The sequence below is a fragment of the Hippocampus comes genome, unplaced genomic scaffold, assembly GCF_001891065.2.
Source record: "Hippocampus comes isolate QL1 unplaced genomic scaffold, H_comes_QL1_v1.1 scaffold242, whole genome shotgun sequence".
Classification (NCBI taxonomy): Eukaryota; Metazoa; Chordata; class Actinopteri; order Syngnathiformes; family Syngnathidae; genus Hippocampus; species Hippocampus comes.
In genome coordinates this window covers 977,229-1,001,181 of record NW_017805385.1, presented here as the reverse complement: position 1 = coordinate 1,001,181, position 23,953 = coordinate 977,229, and the positions used below count along the sequence as shown (strand labels likewise).

At 41.7% G+C, this 23,953-nt stretch overlaps 1 protein-coding gene across 1 annotated transcript; it reads left to right on the top strand.

Annotated features, from left to right (window-relative positions):
- Positions 1-799: 799 nt before the first annotated feature.
- Positions 800-23,287, top strand: deptor (DEP domain containing MTOR-interacting protein). The gene is made up of 10 exons (XM_019872971.1): positions 800-1,209; positions 1,326-1,415; positions 8,068-8,246; positions 9,348-9,471; positions 14,147-14,325; positions 15,804-15,986; positions 16,906-17,043; positions 18,739-18,809; positions 19,104-19,208; positions 22,108-23,287. The coding sequence occupies exons 1-10, from the start codon at positions 1,196-1,198 to the stop codon at positions 22,228-22,230; spliced, it is 1,206 nt and encodes a 401-aa protein (XP_019728530.1). The 5' UTR covers positions 800-1,195; the 3' UTR covers positions 22,231-23,287.
- The last annotated feature ends 666 nt before the right edge of the window (positions 23,288-23,953 follow it).

Sequence of the window (23,953 nt, the reverse complement as noted above, 5' to 3'; positions counted from 1 at the left end):
TAAACAGAACTCGAACCACAAGTAAGGTAGGAGTCAAACCTTGGATCATTTGGTCTGAGTTGTGTAATTTAGCAAGCACGTGCACACATCAACGAAAATGTATCGTACATACATCCAGTGCACTACTAATCAGATTACTTCTTTTTATTTATTCATTTATTTATTTTATATTTCTACATCTACATTACCTGAGTGTATGATTTTCCGACAATATCACTTTCTACTCTTTTCTTTATCAAAATAGGCCCATTACTTTTTTCAACCTCTGCTAATGACGAGGTGACATCAAAAAGTCGTAAATAAAAAAATAGCACCGTTATATATGTATGTGTGTATTATGCACACGCACACACACACAGAGGAATGCGTGTATATGTTTTATTTTAGTATGTGCAGCAATTCACCTGCTTGTCCATACTCTAATCTGCAAAAACACATTGCCGTATGCACCCCACCCTACACTTGATTAATTTCGAGTCTGTGATGAGGTGACATTTGCAAAGCTTTGTGAACGTAGCAAAAGAGGAATGCTATATTGTTTGCAGGGAAGGTTTCTTCTTGGTTTTGGAGTTACCTTTGTAACCATAATTGTGCTGCTATTTGTACTCCTATTTTACCAGTCTTTTTACGCAAGTACCCGGATTTCTACTTAAATATGAGTACTTTTGCTACCTCTGACAGTACACGCAACCACCCGTAGTTAAATTCCGGAATAGAACAAAACGTAAATCGAGCGTATCCACGCGCTGGCGTACTACCTCCCTCTTGGTCATTAACCTCGTGACGTCATGTTGTCCCGCCCCTTGCGGGGAATGTGTTTCGGAAGGCAAGCTTGCAGGCGTCCTGTGTGTTTACGCTTGCCTTGTGTCAGTTTGGACAGTGCTTGAGGCGAGCTGCATACACAACGCTGCATGTACACATTGTACATTGAGGGAGGGGTTGACAGGGCGAGACAAGGACGGAAGAGGCCTTGCAGGGTGGCGTGCACGGAGCCATGAATGAACGCGTGCACACGTTTGGAGGTTTTCGAGGAAATGTTTGCAGTTGATGGAGCCTCCTGCACGCCGTGTTAGTCTCTTTACCGTCTCATATTGTGTCTCACACTTCCTGGGATGGAGTAACGTCGCGCACGCCGCACGCCGATTTTTTTTTTTAATATAAACGAAGGATCGGTGATCAACTAACATCGCTCTCCATGGTTTTCGAAAGGTGAGTGAATCATGCAAATGTTGCCCGATAAACCGATGGTATCATCACCCCATTGTTAATCTGCACCGCACTGTTAATGCGAAATGCAGCGCTGATGTTCTCGTCCGTTTTGGCAGAGAGATGGATGCCATCGCCAACAGCATGCAGAAGAAGGCTGCGGAGCTGGAGCGGCTGGCAGAGGTGCTCGTCACCGGGGAGCAGCTCAGGTCGGTCGGGCATGCTGTTCAAACCAGTTACCCGTTCTTAAAAATGTATCATAATCAAATGCAGGGCCAATTATGCAACATGATGGACCCATTTTGGATTTACCACAGGCAGCACAAGAATTTTCTTCTTCACTTTTACTCCCTACATTTGAAAACAGATATCTGTCGGCTACTGCACTTTTTACACACCTTATTAACTCAAAATAGGCTCGTTACTTTTTTTTTTTATCCTCACCTTACCCTTACATTTAAAAACATTTCAGCGTGCACTTTTTACTTTCACTTAAGACAACTTTAATCCATACTTCTACATTTTTCCAGTCTTTCTTCACTCAAGTACTTGTAACTCGATTTCTGTAGATTATGAGTACTTTTGCGACCTATGATAATTTATTTTTTAGTTTCAATGCGTACTTTTATTGTATATGCTGTATTATGTGTCAACAGTTTGATTCACTCTACATTATTGTGCATATTATAATTCAATCTGCAAGTAATGATTATTTTGAAACCCACTTCATCCGTTGATGGTTATATTTCCAAATTAATCAATGAATCTGATTTGTTTTCTTAAGCTGTTTTAAATGTTGTTAAAATCTGGTGCATTATTTCAAATTGACAGTGCCGAAAATGCACAAAACATAACTTGATTATGATTCAGTCAGCTGAAATTCTGAAGATTTGGACCATTTTATGTGAAACAAGATGTGTAAATGATTATTCAATGATCAAAAAAAGTTGTTGATTAATTTTAGAATCGATCAGTTGTCAATTAATTGATCAATTGTTGTACCTCTAAATTGCTTGTTTCACCTGTCTGCATCTTTAATTTCCTAAAAAGAAGACAAACTACTGTTTCACTTTCCTAAAAAGAAAATATTAAGATGTTGCTGTAAGATTTTAATTCGGTGTTACCCAACATTTATAAAGGCAAGGTGCAAATTTTCCATTATAAAAATATCACTGCCAAACAAAATTGTTCTGCGTGTCCCAATATATTCCTGACCAAGATAGGTGATCAAAGTTTATAGTTTTTTAGACTCTGGAACTAAAATTGGATAAATTCCCTCAGCTCTCTCATGGCACGCTAATGTGCCATATGGCACATGGTTGACTGCCTTCTGTTCTGAATGGAAACCAAATCAAGGCCTTTAAATCAAAATACTGATCCGTGATTTTATTTGCCGTACTGTTCCGCCCCTACCGATCAAAGATATATGTGGCTTCACCAGCAAAAAACAAAAAAAATGCTTCTTTGTATTTTGGACTCCACATGCACTCCCCAGCCCTTCACTGGCCAGAAATCTAATGATCCTGTTTGCTCTTATGTCTACGTACTCCGAGGGCGAACCTACTAACCTCATAATGTCATATCAGGGACTGGCATTGCTTTGTAGTGTTGACATGCGCTGCCCTTTGACCCTCTCAGTGTTAAATAAGGACCCTCATCACCACGTGTGGTCTATGAATCCAACATTAAATATTGTCTCAAAGTGCAAAGCATGGCACCAATGCCTGGAATTTCATCCCACCTCCCGCCTTCCCCATTGAAATACAACCAAATAGTTCTCCCAATTTAGTTTATTTACTATGACACTGCTAACATTCATTGCCACGCGAGAGTAATGGCTTGTGTCAGCACAAAGTTTCCAGTGTGCTGTCACTGAGCACCAGTGTGTATCTTTGTATGCTGTGTGTGTCAGTGTCTGTGGCCCAGCTAGCCATGTGACTGGGGTCAGTGAGCGGTGGGTTGGCTTGTAGATCATCCACATTCTGCTGTTCTGAAGTGAAAAGTGACCAACTTGCGATCCAAAAGATTCCTGCTTTGTGTAGTAGTGATATTGTTGCAGCATGTTTCTGAGTACTCAAAGATGCTTATCAGCGATTTTGGGAGGGATTCGAACAGGAGCGAAGGTGATGGAGAAGTAGGACAATGTGGTCTATGGAACGATGTGCAGTTTTGTATGCATATTTAATTGAGAATGTGATAAAAGTGTGGAAAAGGGTTTCTGCAATTAGCACCTCTGCCTTTCAGTCAAGTACTATCAGGTCTGAATCTTGGCTCAGGCCCTCCCGACTTCAGTGTTTCTTTTTTGGCGCCATTTTTACCTGCTGTGTGAATTTTGTATCTTCTCCTCGTGCTCACATGGTGTTTTTCATGGTATGAAAACCAGGGGAGCAAGAACAAAGCCCTGGGGCACGCCATGGGAGGCAAAAGGGAGTTGGACTATTCATGAGGAGGTTATTTCAGTGATATAATGTGATGGTAATGGATGTGCGGATTGCAACAGATGTTCCTGAGATGGCAGCACGGTCGTGTGGTTGTAAGCACGCTGCACACACAGTCAAGGGGTCTTAGCTCCGGGATTTTCCTCACACATTATGAAAACATCCACATTAGGTTTTTGAAGACTCTTAATTATCTATAGGTCTCTATTTTTGTGATCTGCAATTGTCAGAAAACTAGTCCTGGGTGTTAGCTACCTTTCAATCTATTTCACATGGGATAGGCTGCACCTAGGGTCTGAAATGAAGTGCTTTTAAAAATGGATGCACAGATTGTGACCAGTGAACCATAATATACAGTACAGGAGTGGGGTTTCATGGCACCGCAGCAATTTAGAGGCTGTGGAGTATATTACAAAGTAGCTTGGCGTCCAGAACTAAGGGAAAGAAATAATTTAGTAGAAAGGGGAGTCGTACACGTCAGGCCTTTTCACAATGAAAATGCACATTTTGTACCTTGCCTGACTTAACCAAACTGCACGGCCAAGTGTAAACTGTACTTTTGTGTCTTATCGTAGCATGAAAAAGCATGCAGTGTAATGATTGACACACTCCTTTGTTGACCTCCACTCCCTGCTTTGGCTTTCTGTCGTCTAACCTAGTCGAGAACTAGAGCATGTAATAGGCAAGAAGTTACAGTACTCCTTTTCTGTGTCTCCTGGCCAAGGTTATTATAGTTAACAGAAACTATTGACTTAACTAAAATCAAAATTGAAAAAAAACCAATTTTCTTTGACAAATATAATGAAATAAAACAAAATATGTTTGAAAAAGAAAACTAACAGAAACTACATTTTACATTGCAAAACTAATGCACACGAACTATAATTTGTAAATACAGTGAGAATGTCCTTTGTTTTTGTCTTAGTCAATTACCGTAATTGAATGCACTAGCCTTAGCGGTCTGTTTTTACATGGATGTACTTCAGTATTAGGGCAGAAGGAAGGTCAAACAGACGTCTGACAGTTGTGATCCTTTTACTGTGTGTCGTCTAGAAACAACGTCATTTAGCGGCAACCAATAACAAAGATGACATCACTCCGATAGGCGACGAGCTTGCATGTGTTTGACTCTCTTCCTTTTTGTCCCTTAACTCAGCCTGATACTTGACTAGGTAATAATTGCTCTCCTTTTTTGGTTGTACACTTTACAACCAGGTGTAAGTTTCTTGAAGTTTATCTTGTCTTGTCTTGCCCATCCAAACCTGTGACTTTAACACTCCAAATTTTTCATATTTCATGAAACAATATGTAAACATGTGGACTGCACTGCTTATGTACTGAACTTATCCAGACATGATATGAATATTTAAATAAAATATAAATACATGCAGGGTGTCCCGGTGGTCCAGTGGTTAGCGCGTCGACCTCACAGTGCAGAGGTCATGGGTTCGAGCCGGCTCCGGCCTTCCTGTGTGAAGTTTGCATGTTCTCCCCGGGCCTGCGTGGGTTTTCGCCGGGTCCTCTGGTTTCCGCCCACATTCCAAAAACATGCTTGGCAGGCTGATTGAACACTTCAAATTGTCCCTAGGTGTTATTGTGAGCGCGAATGGTCTGTGTGCCTTGCAATTGGCTGGCAACCAGTTCAGGGTGTCCCCTGCCTACTGCACGAAGACGGCTGGAATAGGCTCCAGCATTCCCTGCGACCCTTGTGAGGAGAAGCCAATCAGAAAATGGATGGATGGATAAATACATACACAAATTAAAGCCTACTAACTATCTGAAGTGAAGCCCCCCCCACCCCCGAAATTGCAGTATGTGTAAGTTTTAAATTTTGGATTCGGCCCAAGGGGCTGCTTAAAGCCGATGGCTTCCATATACTGGACATTAGCTTGGTGGGAGGCCACTATCCGGCGTTTGCCAGTGCTCTTATGTTACTTATGTAATGTTATTACTCAGCAACGGCAGGAAGTATCGAGGTTTCCTGAGTGTATGACACACCCCGTGGGCAAAGAGTCCACCATCTCCCCGTGGTAATCGATGGTGTCCTGTTGGGTGTGTGAACGCTCTGTCTGGAGAAGCACTGGCATAAGAAGCTCTTGGTGTACTCTTCAAAACCGCACTGTCTAAATGCAGCATTTCTCAGCTTCTGCGATGGAAAAGTGCTCTGCAGTCTTGCGAGACCGCATTTACTGTACATTTGATTTTCCTTTGAACGTCCTGACCTCACTTCATCTCTCTCCGGATGATTTAGCATTGAATTAAATGGCAAAGGAAAGATGATGCCACAGTGGCTGGAAGTCTTTCGGTGCCAGATTATTTGCTCATCTGCACTCTAGGCTGACGAGAACGTGTGTTCCTCTCGCTCGGCAGACTTGGACTGTGATTATGAATTCTGCATGATGTTAGCCAGATGCACATAGACTCAGCTTGGAGGGAAAGTCGAATCCTTGGCTGAGATTTTGGTCCGTTCACTGACATTACTCAAGTTCAGCAAAAGGTGATCTAGACCAGGTGAAACCAGAAGGGAGCAAAGAGCTGTACAGGAATAATACCTCAGTCCGGTAAAGTTTATTCGTCTGCGCAATATCTGGTGGATGGGCCACATCAAGTATTCCACAAAAAAAGGGGTTTCCAAGTATTCAAAAAAGTACAACTGATCATATCTCAATCTTGCATAAGTGTTCAGAATACAGTATTTGTGGTTCTTCCAAACATGTTGCCTGAAGCTGTCATGAGCCTCAGCTATGGTAGCCCAGAAGTATTTTTAGAAATGAAACAAACAAAAGCACACAAAACACTCCGGACAAGGACATGGTGAAAAAGGCAGGGTTGCAAAATATCATCCTGCGGGCAGCAAATAGCCCAGAGGCCGTATGTTTCATCCCGAGAAAAACTGTGGTGGTAGGGCGAAGGGTTAACTGGATTCATAATAGCTCGGTCAGATCACATTAATTGAATTGAATTGAATACAACTTTATTGTCAAATGTGCCGTACTTATGTGTAACACACAGCACAGATGAAATTTCTTCCCTCTCAACATAAAACAAGAGGAGCCGCTGCGGGTGTTAACAAAAACTGACAAAATAATACAAGACAACACATGAGACACAGACAATCGTGCAATCTTAACCACTTTCCTGCATACACTTTGTTGTCTGAAGCAGTTATAGATGAAAGAAGAGCGAATCAAAGACGTCAGGCTGCAATGTGCACACGTCTACTACAAGCTAAGCTTGAAAGCAACAAGAAGCTGTAGCATCCATTAACAAAAAAGAGAGATTGGCTCTCTTCTCCTGTCCCATGTAAATCCGCTTCAATTCCAAGCCGCGACTCCCAGTTCCACATACGCATCGGCGCTCTGCGCTGACGCTCCTTTCTTCTCATCGTCGGCTCCTCAATCCCTGCATCCATCCAGCCGCAGACTGTCCATCAGCACCGACCTTTTCGCTGAACAAAGCGGGGCTGTGAAAATGCTGCTTACTTCAGGCGCAAGACACAAGCACCCTGGGGATGTCCAGCAACGACAGACAATAAAGTTGTATCAAATCCAATCCAAAAATCAATTTGCGCCGACATTCCTCCCAATCAAAAAAATCAGTGCTGGTACGCGTGTTCTGCCGAGAAGGCGCAACCACCAAGCACAGATTCTTCTTCTTTGACGAATGTTGTGGTCAAAAATGAATAAATCTTGTATGGTGGCAACAGTTCTGACATACTCACCATGGAAAATAAAAAGTACCTATTTTTTCAATTCTGAGAAAATGATGACATCTTTTCTCATTTACTCAATGTACTTCAACAGGCTGAACTTCATCCACAAGCATGCCCAGTGGCAGACATTGTGAGCAATGAACACGCGGACTGTATCTCCACAAATAGAGTCCTTCTCTCTCTCATAGATTTTCCCATCTGAGGAAAAAGTATTGTCAGTCAGTTAATTGCCGCTGTTGTTCACCCCATTCATTGGAGCATCAACTGCTGGGCCCATTTGAACATTTAGCATCATTAATCAAAACAGCAGCATGTAACGACACATTTTAAGACTCTCTCACTTTGCACTTGAGCTCATGATACAGAGTTGAATGACCTCCTTTTATTAGAAAGTAGCAGGAACTTGAGCATGGTTAACAGCTACCAATGCACCTTCCCACACCATATAAGTGAGCGAGTGTCATTTGAAAAAACGGAACCACTTGGTTCTTGCTCTTTTTTTGTTGCTCCGGTGTTGCAAAATAATGAAGAAGAATGTGAATTGAGGCCATCTGTCTGACTGCAGTGTAAGAGTGCCCTTAAATTTGAATGTGTTGCCGTCCCTTTTAGTTTGGAACACTTTAGCGGAGTGTGTTAAAAAGACCGGCTGAATAATACAAACGACTGATTAGAAACGACAATCGTTTTACAAAAGCTCATCTTGTCTTCCAGGTTGCGGCTCCACGAAGGGAAGGTCATTAAGGACCGACGGCATCACTTGCGAACGTACCCCAACTGCTTTGTGGGCAAAGAGCTCATTGATTGGCTGATTGAACACAAGGAGGCCTCCGAGCGTGAGACAGCCATCAAGATCATGCAGAAGCTTCTGGACCAAAGCATCATCCACCACGGTGAGGCCGCACTGCTTGCAAATTGAGGCGTGCTTTCATTGTGGGCAGATCAGCTGACTTAGTAGTTAGCATGTCTCTCTCGTAGTCACTGCGGAGCTTTTATCTGGAATTTCCATAGTGCTCTCCCTAACGTAAAAAACATTTCTGGATGTCATGTTGTTTCTCTCCGGCTGTCGTCTTCTTGTGCTGTTTTTTTTCTTTCTTGACATTTTCTGGGAACCGTCATTGCCCCCCCCCCCCCATGATTCTTCATGCTCCTGAGACAATTTGGCTCCAACTCACTCCCTTGATTCATTTGAACACGCAGGCAGAAGAGAGGCAGAGCGACTTGGTTGGAACTCGTTCGACTGTACTTTTGCAAACGAAAACTCCCCAAAACAGAATAAGACCTCTTGCCTATAACATTTAAATATCCACTCCTTTACTCTCCTTGTTTTTTTTTTCCACTTCACATTACAGTCTGCAATAAGCATTCCACACTACAAAACTTAACAGTCAGAACGAGCCACTCAACAACAATAGTGAAGAACCACAAGAGTCTTTTAGGTGCGCTTCTCTACATGTGGCTGTTGATCACAGTTTGGAGACACATTTAACTCCAGAGAGAGACAGACAACCATCCCCGCTCACATTCACGCCTGTGCCCAATTTATAATTGAGTTTTCTATTAACCCAGCATGCACCTTTTTGGGGAATGTGGAAAGGAGCCAGCGTGCCAGGAGAAAATCCGAACAAGCTCGAGTTCACACAACCCAGAAATCTGCTAGCCTCTTTTTTTTGCATCACCGCGTTGTGTTTTCTAGTGCCGTGCCCTCAAATGTGATCAGAGAGCAACCGGCTGTACAGTACTGAATATCTCCCATATGGGATCGTCTCCGTTTGGTACAGTTTTGTATCCGACTTCAAGTGGCACAAGAAGGCCTGTTTAGTTAGCTCGGTACTTGTGTTTTGGAGTGTTTTACATGCGAAGCACTCTAGGTCAGCGTTCCCAGAAAGGAATGTGTTCTGCCGCTGTAGTTTCTACTGTGTTTGCCCTAACAAATTGTTTCCATTTTGAAGTCAGCGTTGAAACGTCACCTTGTGCCGTTTGTGCGTTTGCAGTGTGCGACGAGCACCGGGAGTTCAAAGACATGAAGTTGTTCTACCGCTTCCGTAAGGACGATGGGACCTTTCCACTAGATAACGAAGCCAAAGTCTTCATGAGAGGGCAGAGGATCTATGAGAAGTATGGCGCTAAAACACATACGGCGCTTTCTGACTTTTTCCACACTCTAATATTTGAAACATGATTTCCCAAACCGCAATTTTATTGACACTGTATTGAGCTCAATTATTTTAAAAGCTTTCCAGGCGGTGGTGGAACATGCAGTTATTGAAGTTCAATTAAGAGTATTTGTCCAAACAAGGCAGGGAAGAACGAAACTAATGGAACTGTTTTGATTGTCTTCAGCTTTTTGCCCATGATGTTGATTTGTACACGAGATGGTCTGCAGGTCTTTCGATTTCGCTGCTGTTGTATCAACTCCGTCTTAAAACACACTCCCACACCCCAACCGGCGCCTCGCCTTCTTCTATATCTGTCTTAACACTCGCTCCGCTCTCACCAAAATCCCTGTTTTCCTGTTTCTAGACAACACACAAACAAATGCACACACGCCAGTTGCGTAAGAGTCCAAACACAGACATCTGTCGTCTCCGCCTTCAAAGCTTTATGCAATCAAGCGCAGTGGAGCCCAGGATGCACAAACATTGACAGACGCGCTCTAACCTTGGTCGGATTATCTGTGCCATCTTCGTTTTCGACCTTGTGAACCCAATTTGATATCAGGAGCAAAACCGTGTAGTGGACAAAACAGTCACTGCAATTTCCCTTTGGGGATTAAATTGAGGATAATGATGACAAATACGAAGTAAGTAGTTCGACAAATACGAAGTATTATTATTGTTAAGTAGTTCTGGTAAAATGCTGTTAAAAAAACACGACTCAATAGAATTCTTAGAGTTGTGATGCTTTCAGCATTGAACAATGATTAGATAATGATAAAGGAGCTACATGATGCACTTTTTTTTTCACAATGTCAAAGGGTTTGGCGGTGTATAAATAAACTGCTCAAAGAAAATAAAGGGAACACTTTACATTGCGCCGTTCAAGTGTTGCCTTTATTTTTTGGAGCAATATATCATGCCTGTGACAAGAAATCAATTACTATGACATGATAATGTTTTAAACTCATTGATTTGACATAATTAGTCCAAACAAATCACAATGTCCGTCCGCGTTGGGATGTTTTGCTTTACTTGTATGAAAGATATTTTGTGCTGAACTCATTAATTTTTTTTGCCATAATTAAACAATACCCCGGAAATGGAAACGCACAATGCATTATGGGATTGATTTGTTTTTATAGTGACCATTGTTGTTCACTACTGATCAACACGCATTGCGGGACATAGTGAGACAATTCGTACATAGGGGATAATCTATTCTCACGACGCAATGGAACAACACGAAGAGTCCTACTGTATATAGTGGAGAAGGAATGATTCCGAAAACAGTACACCTGCGTGCTCTGGATCTTCATCCGGCCTAGCCGTAAACATGCGGGTGAACAAACTGCGCGTTGAAGCGGTAATTCGCGTTAGCTAAATTGTGATTCAGGAAAATTCAGGACAGTTCTCTCACAAGCGCATTTTTCAGAAATGGGCGGATAACAAAAGCTTTATTTGGTTGTTGGATTTCACATTTAATGGCTTGGTAGGCACTCCAAGGGCCCAAGTATTTACGTGCAAGAATGAAAACGTATATTCTCCAAAATATGTTCCCTTTAAGGTTTAGGTATACAACAGTCCCATGGAGCTCGCTCTCAGATGACATGGACTCAGATGCAGCTCTGCACTGGGTTATTTGCCGAGACTTAATAATGCATCGTGAATATTCAGGTCACGACTGACGATTGCTTGCTTGGTTCTACTTTTCAATATAATCCCAACATAGACACCCTGTATACTGTTTGACTTGTATATCAGCGCCGTTGCTGTTTGTGAAACTGCTTCGCCTCCCCCGTTGAGCTAACACGAACTGTTGACTTAACATATTTAAGCAGGCTGAATGACGACTGTGTACACAGTCACCTTTCACGGAACATTTCATCGACAATTTTTACACGCATGTTGAGCAGAGAGCCTCTTCTACTTCATCACAGTATGACATTTCAACAATTCATGTGTTGACTTTCCATAAAGCCTCCTTAAATGTACCATTGAGAGTAAACCGAACTGCAAATTGTTTTGACACATGAGCTAGGATAAGTGTTGACACTCTCCTTTAATGAACCCCTCCGAGAGGAAACGGCAGGCACAAAGTCTTCCTAATTTCTTTTCACAGAACTCAGCCGATGTACCTCAGTCTAATTTAGTTTAATTTCATCCATTAGGATTCTGAAAGCAGTTCTTGCCTAGCTTCTCAAGAGAAAATAAAATCAATTTGAAACATAACAGAGCTATCAGCATCTGGAGCAAGCCTGTATGCTTAGTCATTATCAGTTCCTGCCATGTACCTGTACATGGTGACCTACATGCAGTCAATGTATCCAATACAAGTCAAGCCATTAGTAAACCACACAATTAAGAAAATGACATGAAAGAAACACCCATGCATGGATGCATGGGTGTCTTTCATCCATTTTCCGAACCACTTTATCCTCACATGGGTCACGGAGGGTGCTGGAGCCCATCCCAGCTGTCTTCCAGCAGTAGGTGGGGGGACACCCTGAACTGGTTGCCAGCCAATCGCAGGGGACACATACACGAACAACCATTCACGCTCACAATCACACCTAGGGACAATTTGGAATGCCCAACCAACTTGCCATGCATGTTTTTGGAAAGTGGGAGGAAACCGGAGTACCCGGAGAAAACCTACACTGGCACGGGGAGAACATGCCAACTCCACACAGGAAAGCCGGAGCCGGAATCGAACCTTATGCCTCTGCTCTGCGAGGCAGACGTGCGCACCAGTAGGACACCATGCCGCCCGGAAAGAAACATGATACAGAAAAAAAAAAAAAAACGGTGGAGGTTAGCTGTTAGTTTATGTTTTGTAAAACCCTTGCAGGTATCATAATGTCATCATAGATGCATGCTGAACTACCACGTGTCATACTTTAAATGGCCGCCTATCTTTGGGTGTACCCCACAAATGAAGAACGTGTCATCGTCTATCGCTAATCTACGCTAACGTTGAAAGAAAAACATTTCTGGACGGAAAATAAATACCCAACAATCAACAGAAAAACGTGAAAGCGCTGCAGTAATTGAACCATGTCGGGAATGTAAACCAAGAAAACTCTATATCTCACTTCATGGATGCTATTCTTTCTGCAAACGGACATTGTAGAGTTAACCGCTTTGTCTATTTAAACTCCGAAAAACAGCGCTAACCCACCAAAGCACGTTAACAGCCATCATGTAAGATTTCTACATGTTGTGGATCTCGCCACAATGTTGCGGTAGTCCGTGTTTACGTACCCGCAAGCTATGTGAGAAATGCTTCAGAAACAATTTCCCTTCCTCTATTAAATGTTTGATTTGATCTGAGAAATGTCGTCTCCAGTTCCCTGTGGCGTTGATCTTTAGAAATAAAGTCAGCTACGGGATGCGGATAAAGTTGACAGTTATCGGTGTGCGGTGGCTGAGCATCAAAAAGAAAAGAGAGTGTGTTTCCGTGCATGACTTTGACTCACGATGTACAAGTGTGGACATGTACTGGTTGAAAGGTGACTCAACAGTGTGTGCCTCCGCGCTTCATTGTTTCACCGAGTTGGTGACAGTTGTTGACTGATGTGTTTTTTTTTTTTTTTTTTTTTTTTTTGTGCAGGGTAGGGACAGAGTCAGCAGTTTTGCCCTGCGCGTGTGTGTACTTGTTTCTTTTTGTGAGGAGTTTTTTTGGGTCATACGCAGCCATCCAGATGGGACACACTCCGAGGTTTTTGTTCGACAATTCGCTTATGGGCTTTTTTTTCTATTGTGGTTCTCGTTGGCTGTCGTTGTCCATCTGTCCTCCATCATTTCAAGAAATGTTTTGAATATTTGGCTTACCCTATGCCACAAAAAAGAGACAAAATATGAATCAGTTTTGCAGTTTTACACAACAAACATCAACCTCAATCATTCTGCTGTACACTGTAAATTTCTCCATTGTGAGACAATCAAGGTTTTTCTTATTTTATGATAAACTGTCAAACCCACAGAGACGTACATAACTCCAATTATTCCATTTTTGTATTCCACTACAGGTACTATATATGCAGATGGTATTTTAAGTACTATTATTTACTATTATTATACGATCATTTATGTTATTTAAATTTTTTTAGGTAATTTTATAATATTTAATTCTAATTCTATATGAATTCGAGATTAATAATTCATTTATGAATCATACGTATTCATTGCAGGCTCCTGCACAAATGCCATTCTTATTCTCGGCACTTTTAAAGATTTGCGAGCTTCAGGGAATAACATTTTTAATCCGCAACGCCTCCGGTTATTCAGATTATAAAGTCGGGAATGTGTCTGAGCCTCTGGTTTGGAAGGTGTTCCACTTTGACATTTTCTACTACAAAAATCGATCACAATATACCACTATTATGTTTTTTCTTTAATTATTGAATATTTCTGTATGTAAACGTGCTCACAGAATCCAACACAAGGACCAATACATTTATCGAACTAATAATCAATACACTATTGAGAATTCTTATTTAGGCTTGCCTCCAATTTCCATGTGAATGTCATGACATGTAAATAATTGTTGTGCCAGCTGATGCGTTTGCTGCGATGACCACCGTGTACATTTTCCTTTCATGACCGCTCACTAAAAGTTCATTGGTGGTGTCCAGGTTGATGAACACAGAGAACAGCATCATACAGAGCAGGGAGGAGGAAGGCGGGAACTTCGAGCGGACGTTGGTGGCTTCCGAGTTCGTTGACTGGCTTCTGCAGGAAGGGGAGATGGCGACCAGGGAGGAGGCGGAGCAACTGGGGCGGCGCCTGCTTGAACACGGGATCATCCAGCACGGTGAGGAGGGAGGACGGCTCCACTTTGGAACTTGATTGGAAGCCTTTAGTTCAATCAAAGCGCATTTATATCAATCTGTCTTTGTCGTCATCATTTCTTTTACTTTGCTTGCTTCGGCTTCCCTGCCGCATTCTGGACTTTCTTGCGAAATCCTCATTTCTGTTCAGTTCATTTTTCGTCTCTCTTTTCGATATACTCTCTACCCTGTCCAATTCATTTGAGAAAGAAACAAGTGGACGTAGTAATAAAATGGTTGCATTTGTGTGTGCACCCTACAACTTTGGCTTTAATAACCTCTTTTGGGGTAGGATTCTATCGGTATGCTACAATCCTGCATTAGTAACTCATAAATTGGACAGGTATATTTTATCCTAACTTTCAAGCCCAGATAAACTGGAATGATACGCAATGGAGCACAAATCTGTCAAGACGCAACAATCCTAGATTGGATCAAATTGTGCACCATCATAGATTTTGATACGGTGCAGGCACTTATGGAAAATGTTGATTTAGTTATTTTTTTAAATAGGGATGGGTGAATACTGCTACCAGAATTATTTGGGAAAAAAAAAATAAACTAAATGGCCATCACCATGGTACAGCAGTTCACAGAGGTTTGAATCTGTGCTTTGTTTGCCGTGAGCCGAAACACGACAAGAAATCCCGAATGACTTTCACTCAAGCCTCCGCATGATGTTAAATTTGATTTGATGTGGATGTTGTGCGTGATTCAATTAGAGTTCCCTGAGGAGCGGTCACATGGCTGCATTGTTTATTTTTGAACTTCCTACAACATACAGCAAATGCCAATTTGAAACATGACCTTATAAACAGCATTAGTGGACATTACTGCTTTCCGTGTTTTACATGTGAGTAGTTTGCAGAGTGAATGAAGAGAAAGCAGACAAAGAACTCTTTCTGTTGGTGCGCGTCACTGTAATTGAATCGAGGACCTCCACGGTGTTGGAATGTGCTGCGTTTTACACTGTGGGCACACACACACACTGCAACTTTGTGTGTCATGCGTCTTTGTTAACCACGATGCTTGTAAATGAACCTTCTTATTGGATGTTTAAAGTCTTTTCTTTGCATTTTATCATTCATTCAGAGGTGACTTAACAAGTAGGTTGAGGACAAGTGTTCCCAAAGCAGCCTTAATGTGTATGCGGGTGTATCCCTTTATCAAGGAAGTAAACACAAGGTACATCAGCATGTTATTTGCTCAGCTCTCTTTTTTTTTTCTGAAATGAAAATATTTGCGGAAGTGCGTCTTTTTTTTCCCTTTAAGATACGATATACTCTATAGATGAGTAATGAAACACATTTTAATCAATTAAATAATGTCATGAAGTTTGAGATCATTTTCTGTTTGGTCCCAAATCATCTGATTTTAATTAAAATCCATCGCGGCTGTTTCAGAAAGCTCTTTATCTTGTCATCTACTTGCCTAAAATTATCCCCCGGCTTTCTTTGCCCAGTCACAAACAAGCATCACTTTGTGGATGGACCGCTCCTCTTCCAGTTCAGGATGAACTTTCGGCGGAGGCGACGGTTAATGGAGCTTCTCCAGGAGCGGGGTCGCGGCATTCCCGAGAGCCACGACAGCCCCTTCTGTCTCCGCAAGCAGAACTCGGACGGAGGCAACACCAGTTTTCTCTCAGGTAGTCCGCACTTCACCACACACGCGCGCACACACACACACACACACACACACACACACACACACACACACACACACACACACACACACACACACATATATTGTTTGTACTTCAGAAACATGCAAAATGTCAACGTAGCGTGTATTGCCATAAAGGACAAGAAAAGAACTGCAGGTGATGGGACATAATTCGCTGGTACTTAAATGTTCAAGCACCTTTCTTCACACTTCCTGAATTTTCATGTACTCAAAGACACTTTACAAGAGTTTAAAACACGGGATAAAAATGTACACTTTAAAGCCAAGCACACATGATTTAAAACAAACACATTTAGAAGAAGAAAAACAAAGCAGAAATGGGTTAAAGAGATTCAAAGGTGTTAAAAGCATTGCGGAACAGCTGAGTTTTAAGAAATGACTTGAAGGATTGGAGGTCAGTACAGTTGCTGTCATTTAAATATAACCAGAAGTTATCAATCTCCAAATTCTTTTCATCGCAGGTCACAAGGTAGTTATGGTTAACCGCAGAGGTGGTTTATAATTGTGTCAGCTTTTACAGTGCACTCATGCTATTTGTGGGGGACAGGACCCGGCCAGCCTCCAAAATAGCAAAAATCTGCACATAATTCACGGCCATTAAAATGCATTGTGTGTGTGGGGGGTGAAAATAAAGTATCACAAAAACTGCTGCTAATTATTGGCACATGTCTCTAACGCAATTTGGGTACAGGCAAGCGTGTGGTGGATGTCAACATATTTTATTCATAAATATGACAATAGCTTGCATCATACCCTCTGAATCTTAGTTGAAATGAATTCATTGACCACATTGTTATTATTACTATTTTTATAATAATAATAATAATAATAAATTATTATTGTTATTATTATGTCTCTATCTCACTCTGTGGTGTCAACAGTGAGTCCGACTAAAGAGATCAAGATGGTAGTCGGAGTCCGCCGCAGTAGCATGAGCAGCAGCTGCGGCAGCAGTGGTTACTACAGCAGCAGTCCCACGCTCAGCAGCAGCCCACCGGTCCTGTGCAACCCCAAGTCCGGTGAGCACGCCATACTCTATGCATTCTGCTATCCCAAAGAGCTACAGTGGTCACATTCTGCTGTGTCAGTCTTATGGCACTCGCGCTATTTCAAGTTAGATTCATTGCAACTACGAATGGATACTGAAGACATTTTGTTCCAACTAAGCAATGTGGATCATCTGATGAGATGGAAAGCTTCAGCATGAGGGACAGAAATGTATGAAGTGTATGTTGCTGTGTATGAGTGTGCGCGCACACGCGTGGGTTGTGTATGCATGCCTGTGCATGTGTGTGTGTGTGTGTGTGTGTGTGTGTGTGGGTGTGTGTGTGTGTGTGTGTGTGTGTGTGTGTGTGTGTGTGTGTGTGTGTGTGTGTTGGAAATGTCCTTGATGGTCCCTTGGTAGGCACAAAATCTTTCAGCTACAAGTACACAACAAAAGCAGGAAAAGGAACCACACACACACACACACACACACACACACACTAGAAATATTTCCTTTCTGCCATATATAAATTGGCACGCAGTTTAAAACAACAGTAACACAATGCAATACATCCCAGGCCCAGTGATACACACTTAATTTAATGAGATCCAGTGCAAGCACTGTATAAAAATGAATTCAACCTGAGCCCTACAGTGCGCAGTTTGGTTCTGCAACTTTAATCATGTTACAATGTCAAAGCAACAATATGACTGGAAAGGCACAATATTTCGTGCAGCTCCTGTAATGCATCTCATTAGTATTTATATCTGTCGAAGGGGAAGTCCTTGAATTGCACTTGACTAGTACCGGTAAGTACTTAATGTTTGTGAAGTACATTTTTGTGTTTGTGTTCACATGTAATGTAAATACAATGATGGAGGATTTTTCTTTTAAATTCAAGATGTTTTACATGAGTAAAAAGTTCAAGGATGGGCAAAAAATGTTTGTGCTCAGCTCAAGGGCCATGTTTAATTTTTAAAGCAAAAAAAAAAAAAAGGGCCACATCCTTAGCGGGTGAGCTTGGAAAAAAAAGCTCAAGTTAAGTTCATTTTAAAATAATAGTCAAAAACATAATTCTTTTCAAATGGTTGAAATCAGTTTTGGATTAATTTGGTTAAAATTAATTATCCAATTAATTGATAAAGAAAACCAAAAAACATAAATCACCAGGGGCTTACACATTTTAATTACATTTTCAATTTTGCTTTGCTTCTAGACAACAAAATACAGTTTGCTGCAAAACACAATGTGAATTCAAGAATTGAAAACTGGTTATACATAAAAAAAAAAAAAAACAATGATTCATTTCTTATTTTGTCATTTTTATTGTTTAATAAAACCCTCACTTCAAGTCTCACGGATGAACCTGAATCAAAAAAGAATCAAAAAATTAAAAAAAAAATTAAAAAGCCGTTCCTTAAATTAATTCACTGATTTGCAAAACTGCTCCGTCCGCATCGAATAAGAAATATTTCGAGCCTTGCAAAGGATCGCATATAACTTGCCCGCAGCAATTACAAATTGTCAATATTTTCGAAGCCACGTGATTGTTTTCTGTTCAGGGATCATATTTGAGTGTCTTTCTGTTTGAGGAAGTTGTTGTAAAAGAGAACGGGACATGTCCTTGTGCAACACACACACACAAAATGTACAGTGTATGTGTGTGTACAATACATCCCAGCCCCTGGCATTAGTCAGAGAATAAAAAAAATGTTCTGTGGTCGGACAGTTCTGAAGAGACACGTGAGTCCAGAGGAGCTCCAGACGCCAGGAGGACCTTTTCTCAAGAAGACATTCACTGTAAGGCCACACACAGACATGCACGCACACGCATGCCTCCACAAAGGCCACTTTTATGCTGTTGCAACACGGTATCACACATTCAAACGCTGTTTTGAAAACACACAGTGGTCACGTGTCCCTCAAGGCAACGGCAAAGAGACACCTACTTAATACAACACACCTACAGCAAATCCCTTTGTTGTCTTTTGGTAATGCGTCATACTCCCACTGCATGCGCATGATCGTGTCTTGAGCACAGTATGAAGCATCTTGTGATACTGCCACGGCAACCTTTGATTTGACCTTCCGCAGATCGTAGGCGATGCTGTGGGCTGGGGCTTCGTCGTACGAGGCAGCAAACCCTGTCACATCCAGGCGGTGGACCCCGGGGGACCCGCAGCAGCTGCTGGCATGAAGGTAAGGGCATTTTATACACCACATACAACGCATGCAAAGATTGGAGCAAAAACAAAAACAACCACGTTGATTTACAATTTGGAAGTGCGTAACATTGACAGGAAAAGAAACAAAAGATGGAACGAATGACTACAAGTGCGTAACATTGACAGGAAAAGAAACAAAAGATTGACTAAACGAATGACTAAAAGTACTGTAAGAGGAAGACGGGATCGTTCCCTCCCGCGCTGCCACCACAGCTGGCGCGATGTGGTGTAAGCAGAGTGGCAGCAAGGAATGCTGGGAATGCATTGCACAGTGACTATCGTGAATTGGCCAGGCAGAACAAAACAACCAGCGGCAGGCTGGCTGCAGGCGACAGAGAAGCAGACAAACGCATGACTTCGCTGTTAAACATTACAACAACTCATATGATGACAGAGTTGAAAGTTTGATAGTTGATGATTAAATGATGAGCTCCTGTTGATTATGTTATCATCAAATAAAATGTAATGTCGAATGTAAAGCAATGGAGATAATCAGGTTTTTTTTTGTGTCAAAAAAAAAAAAAGAGGAAATGGGCAGAGTGAATAACCACTTTGCTGTGACGGTTATATTCGGTCGCAGTGGAAATGTGCGGCAAGGTTCACGAGCGTAGATAAGGCACATTGTTATCTTAATGTAAGATTAACTGGTTTCAACTTGGACTGATAGTGTGACCTAAATGGTCACTAAACTACAATATTTGACACTCAAATGAAATGAAGGCACGTTTCCCCAATCAAAGTCAAAGCTTTTGCTGTATCAATACTGTTTTACTCATGTCATTTTCAATTTTACCAGACAAGAATGTGCTTGCCGTTTGTTTATGAGGAGTTGCCTTGCTCCTCTCTGCGTTCCACCTTGCGTGACTCATTTTATTGATGGAAAATTAGTTCGCAGTAACATAATCCTCCCAGGGAAGGCCACGTTGCAAGGTGTTGACACAGGCGTCCACTCCACGTAAGAGGCCGAAGGGTGGAGCACACAGTCACTGTGACCTCAGGGAGCACGTACCGCACACTATCTACTATCCACCAGACATACTTTCTGTAGTCCAAGTACCCTGATAACACTTGCTGTATGTTACATAGTAAACATCCCAATCTATGGGTCTCTCATGAGAGGCCCTTTCAGTCCAGTATTATGTCCCCAGGAGGCGGTACTAAATTTAGGAAGAAAAAATCCCCGGAAAGTAATAATTTTATATATATATACACAGTATATGTGTATTTTTAATTTATTTTTTAAATATAAAAATGTCCTCCTTTGTTCCATATGGTTCTAGAATTGGCTACGGTGAGCCTTATCTGGCCTACATGCCATAAGTTCCCCCAAGCCTGATTGGGCAATAAAAAGCTGGTTGATAATGACATATTTTATTATTCTAAATGCAAATACGAATCAGCTACACTAGAATGTGTGCAAATAAAGTAGCCACAAAAAATTTTGAAAGATGTGTTTTACACATTTTTCATACCAGGCAATTGTTGCAACGTGTCATCTGATTTTTACAGCTTTGTTTGTGTATGTGTACCATTCGTAAACTCCCTTGAGGGTCCTTCATTTCCCCTTCCTTCCTCTCCTTCTCTGCTGGAAAAGGTGTGTTTGTTTACTCGACCCTTTTTAGAAGTTGTGTGTGAGTGTTTGCTGACTGCTAAATTACTGCAAACACAGACACCTGTCCATTTGTTTATATATTTTATCCTAGTTAAGAGCTGCAGTAGTCAGACATCGTTTCGCAAAGGTCACGTTAATAATTGTTAACCCTCCAAAGATTTGCATTCTGAAAATACAGTTTTGGTCCACAAATTTGGGGATCATTTCTCTGCCGAGCAATCAAATCTACATGTCAGCAAAGTAAATGGACATCTCAGTGAAAGCTCTCCGATTCCTCTTCATCACCTGAGAAAGAAGAACAAGCTCTTGCAAAACTCAGCATGTCCTCTCAGCATGGGTCTATTTTTCGTAGTCCTTCCTCTCAGAGGTTTTCTTTTTCTCTTACCCCCCGCCCCGCCGTCACTCCCCCTGCCCACTGGCACCCAGCCAAGAGGAGTAACAAGCCCACAGCAGTGAGAGGAGGCCGGAAATAGGGGGAGGGGGGAGGGGGGGGTGTCAGTGAAGAGAAGTTGTAAAGGAAGCTTGAACATACAAAGCAGAGGGAATAAACAGAGATGAGATGAGAATCTACTCAGATGACTGTGTGTGTGTGTGTGTGTGTGTGTGTGTGTGTGTGTGTGTGTGTGTGTGTGTAAGAGCATTTTTATAGGTTGAGAGAGGTTAGCAGCAACAACATGGGATTATTTTACGTGTTTTATTGTTGTTCAGTCCTTACAGAGAACAGCATATCTTCTCAACAATGCCAATTTCAAATCTCACACGTGCACACGTGGATGTGAAGAGACTATAATCGCATTTAGCGCACACAGCAACATTTACAGTAGATTCTGAGGCTCTGATTTTGAAATTTGACATATAGGTATTTACTGTAGCGATTTAGCCTGATGAATAATCCTGTTTGGTCTACTGTTCCAACCTGACACACCAGGTGGTTTTTGCTTCACAAAAAATGTTTCTTTATCAAATCTATCTGGAAAACAGCCATCACAAACTGTTTGGAAAGGGTCAAGTACTTTTACGCAAAAAGTGCTCGGAAGAAAGTTCGTTCTGTCCTACACAGCACAACAAGCAGGCGGGCACCGCAGCTCCAGCCAAATATCCAATGTAATAATCATTTGAAAAACTGCTTTCTTTTTATGATTTATTTTTACATTTCGCAAATGAAGCGTGAACTCAGAAGGAAACAAGAATGGCAGTGGGGAAAATAAAATGCTTCTTTTCAAGGACGTCGACGTTCAAAGTTGATCTCCTTTGTCTTTAGGTTTGCCAGTTTGTGGTCTCAGTCAACGGCTTGAACGTCCTCGCTCAGGACTACAGAACTGTGAGCAACCTGATCCTTACTGGCCCCAGGACAATCGTCATGGAAGTCATGGAAGAGATATGACTGTTTGAGCGCGGCCGCTTAAAAGAAACGTGCAGTGGGAATACCCCGGCTTCAGTGAAAGCCACCTGGATGGAGAAAGCAGGTGAACCCTTGCACCTGCTGTCCTGTTCTTGTCCTCGGCATCTCAAAGCACACAAACAATAAGTCAGGAAGGATGCAGTCTTCTGGATTCTACTCCTCTACTTTTAAATTCAGAGGACGGACGGTCCACATCTCAAAGTGACACTTTGGAGATGAATGGGTGACAAGTTACATCTACAAGAGATGAATTACCACCTCCAGTGACCTTTTCCCTCGCTCGTTCCCCAATTAGTCAATGGCAGCTTCGAAGAGACCAACGCTGCCCTCTTCTGGCGCAGGCACACACACACACACACACACACACACACACACACACACACACACACACACACACACACACACACACACACACACACACACACGCACGCGCGCGTGCGCATCCAGCCACATTGAATTGAATTAACAGGAAATGTGACGTGATAATACCGTATGAACCTAGTTACAGTGTATTCAAGAAGTTGAATCAAAGAAACTATGATTTAGTCAAATGAGGCTTCTTAACATTTATTCAGGCTGATGTTGGGTCAGCACGATAACTATAAGCTCTGAAAAAAAACCCCCAAAAAAACTGCATTATAGATTACCTAATTTTTTTTAAAGCACACTGGTTCATAATAACAATATAAAAATTCCATTTGTATGGCCTAATAAGACACTTTGTAAAACATACTGTAAGGGTTATCCAAAAAGTGACAATCATGGCACACAATAAATGTACAGATGAAATTGAATTCTTAAAATGTGTACAGTACTCACAAATCAATTTAATACTAGCATCAAATTATGGAAGACTCCCGTGGATTAGCACCACAAAACAATTTGAGCTAATTTTCTGACATAAATTTGCTATTTAAATGTGGCAGGTTATAAATGGAGATCATTGGGTGGGCTTAGACCAATTTGTCATGGGCTATATAACAGCCCCGATCCACATTGGATAGTCAGGGTAAATACACAACTGAATGTATTGCCGACGGAAGAGAAGAACTTTTTTCCAACACGAAGCACTTAACCTTAGCTTAATTTAGAGATGCACACTATTTCTTTTTTGAATGCTGCTACATCATTAATATGTTCACAATGCAGTATGATGGCTGTAAAAATTGAGTCCCCGCATGACTTTTTTTTTTTGTGACATAGCATTTGAGCCGTTGTATGTAGAAACTAAAACATATTGCATAGAAGTAACCAGGTGTAGCATATAAAGAAATTGAATATGACCTTCCCCTTGGTGTGTATGTCATGTCAAAATATAAATTCCCATTTTGTTTCTCTCTCTCTCTCTCTCTCTCTCTCTCTCTCTCTCTCTCTGTCACACACACACACACACACAGGACCTCAACATTAGTTATCAGTTCAAATAATCTTAACATATTACCGCATCAACTATTAGAAAGCCTCTCGGGATGATGCACAACAAGCATGTCAAAACAGGATAACATGCAAGTGCTGTCCAATGGAAAAACATGTCCACAGTTGGTCTGTTTTCATCCGATTGTCACAATGAGCCGTAATGTGTTTTGTGTCAACACGGGTGTTTTGACGTGCTGCCCGCTTTCACGCCTTTCATCAAGTGTGGGCAGCACATCCGCCTCACAGTTGAGAGGTGCTGCTGGGGGTTTTCAATCTCACCTTAGTGCAG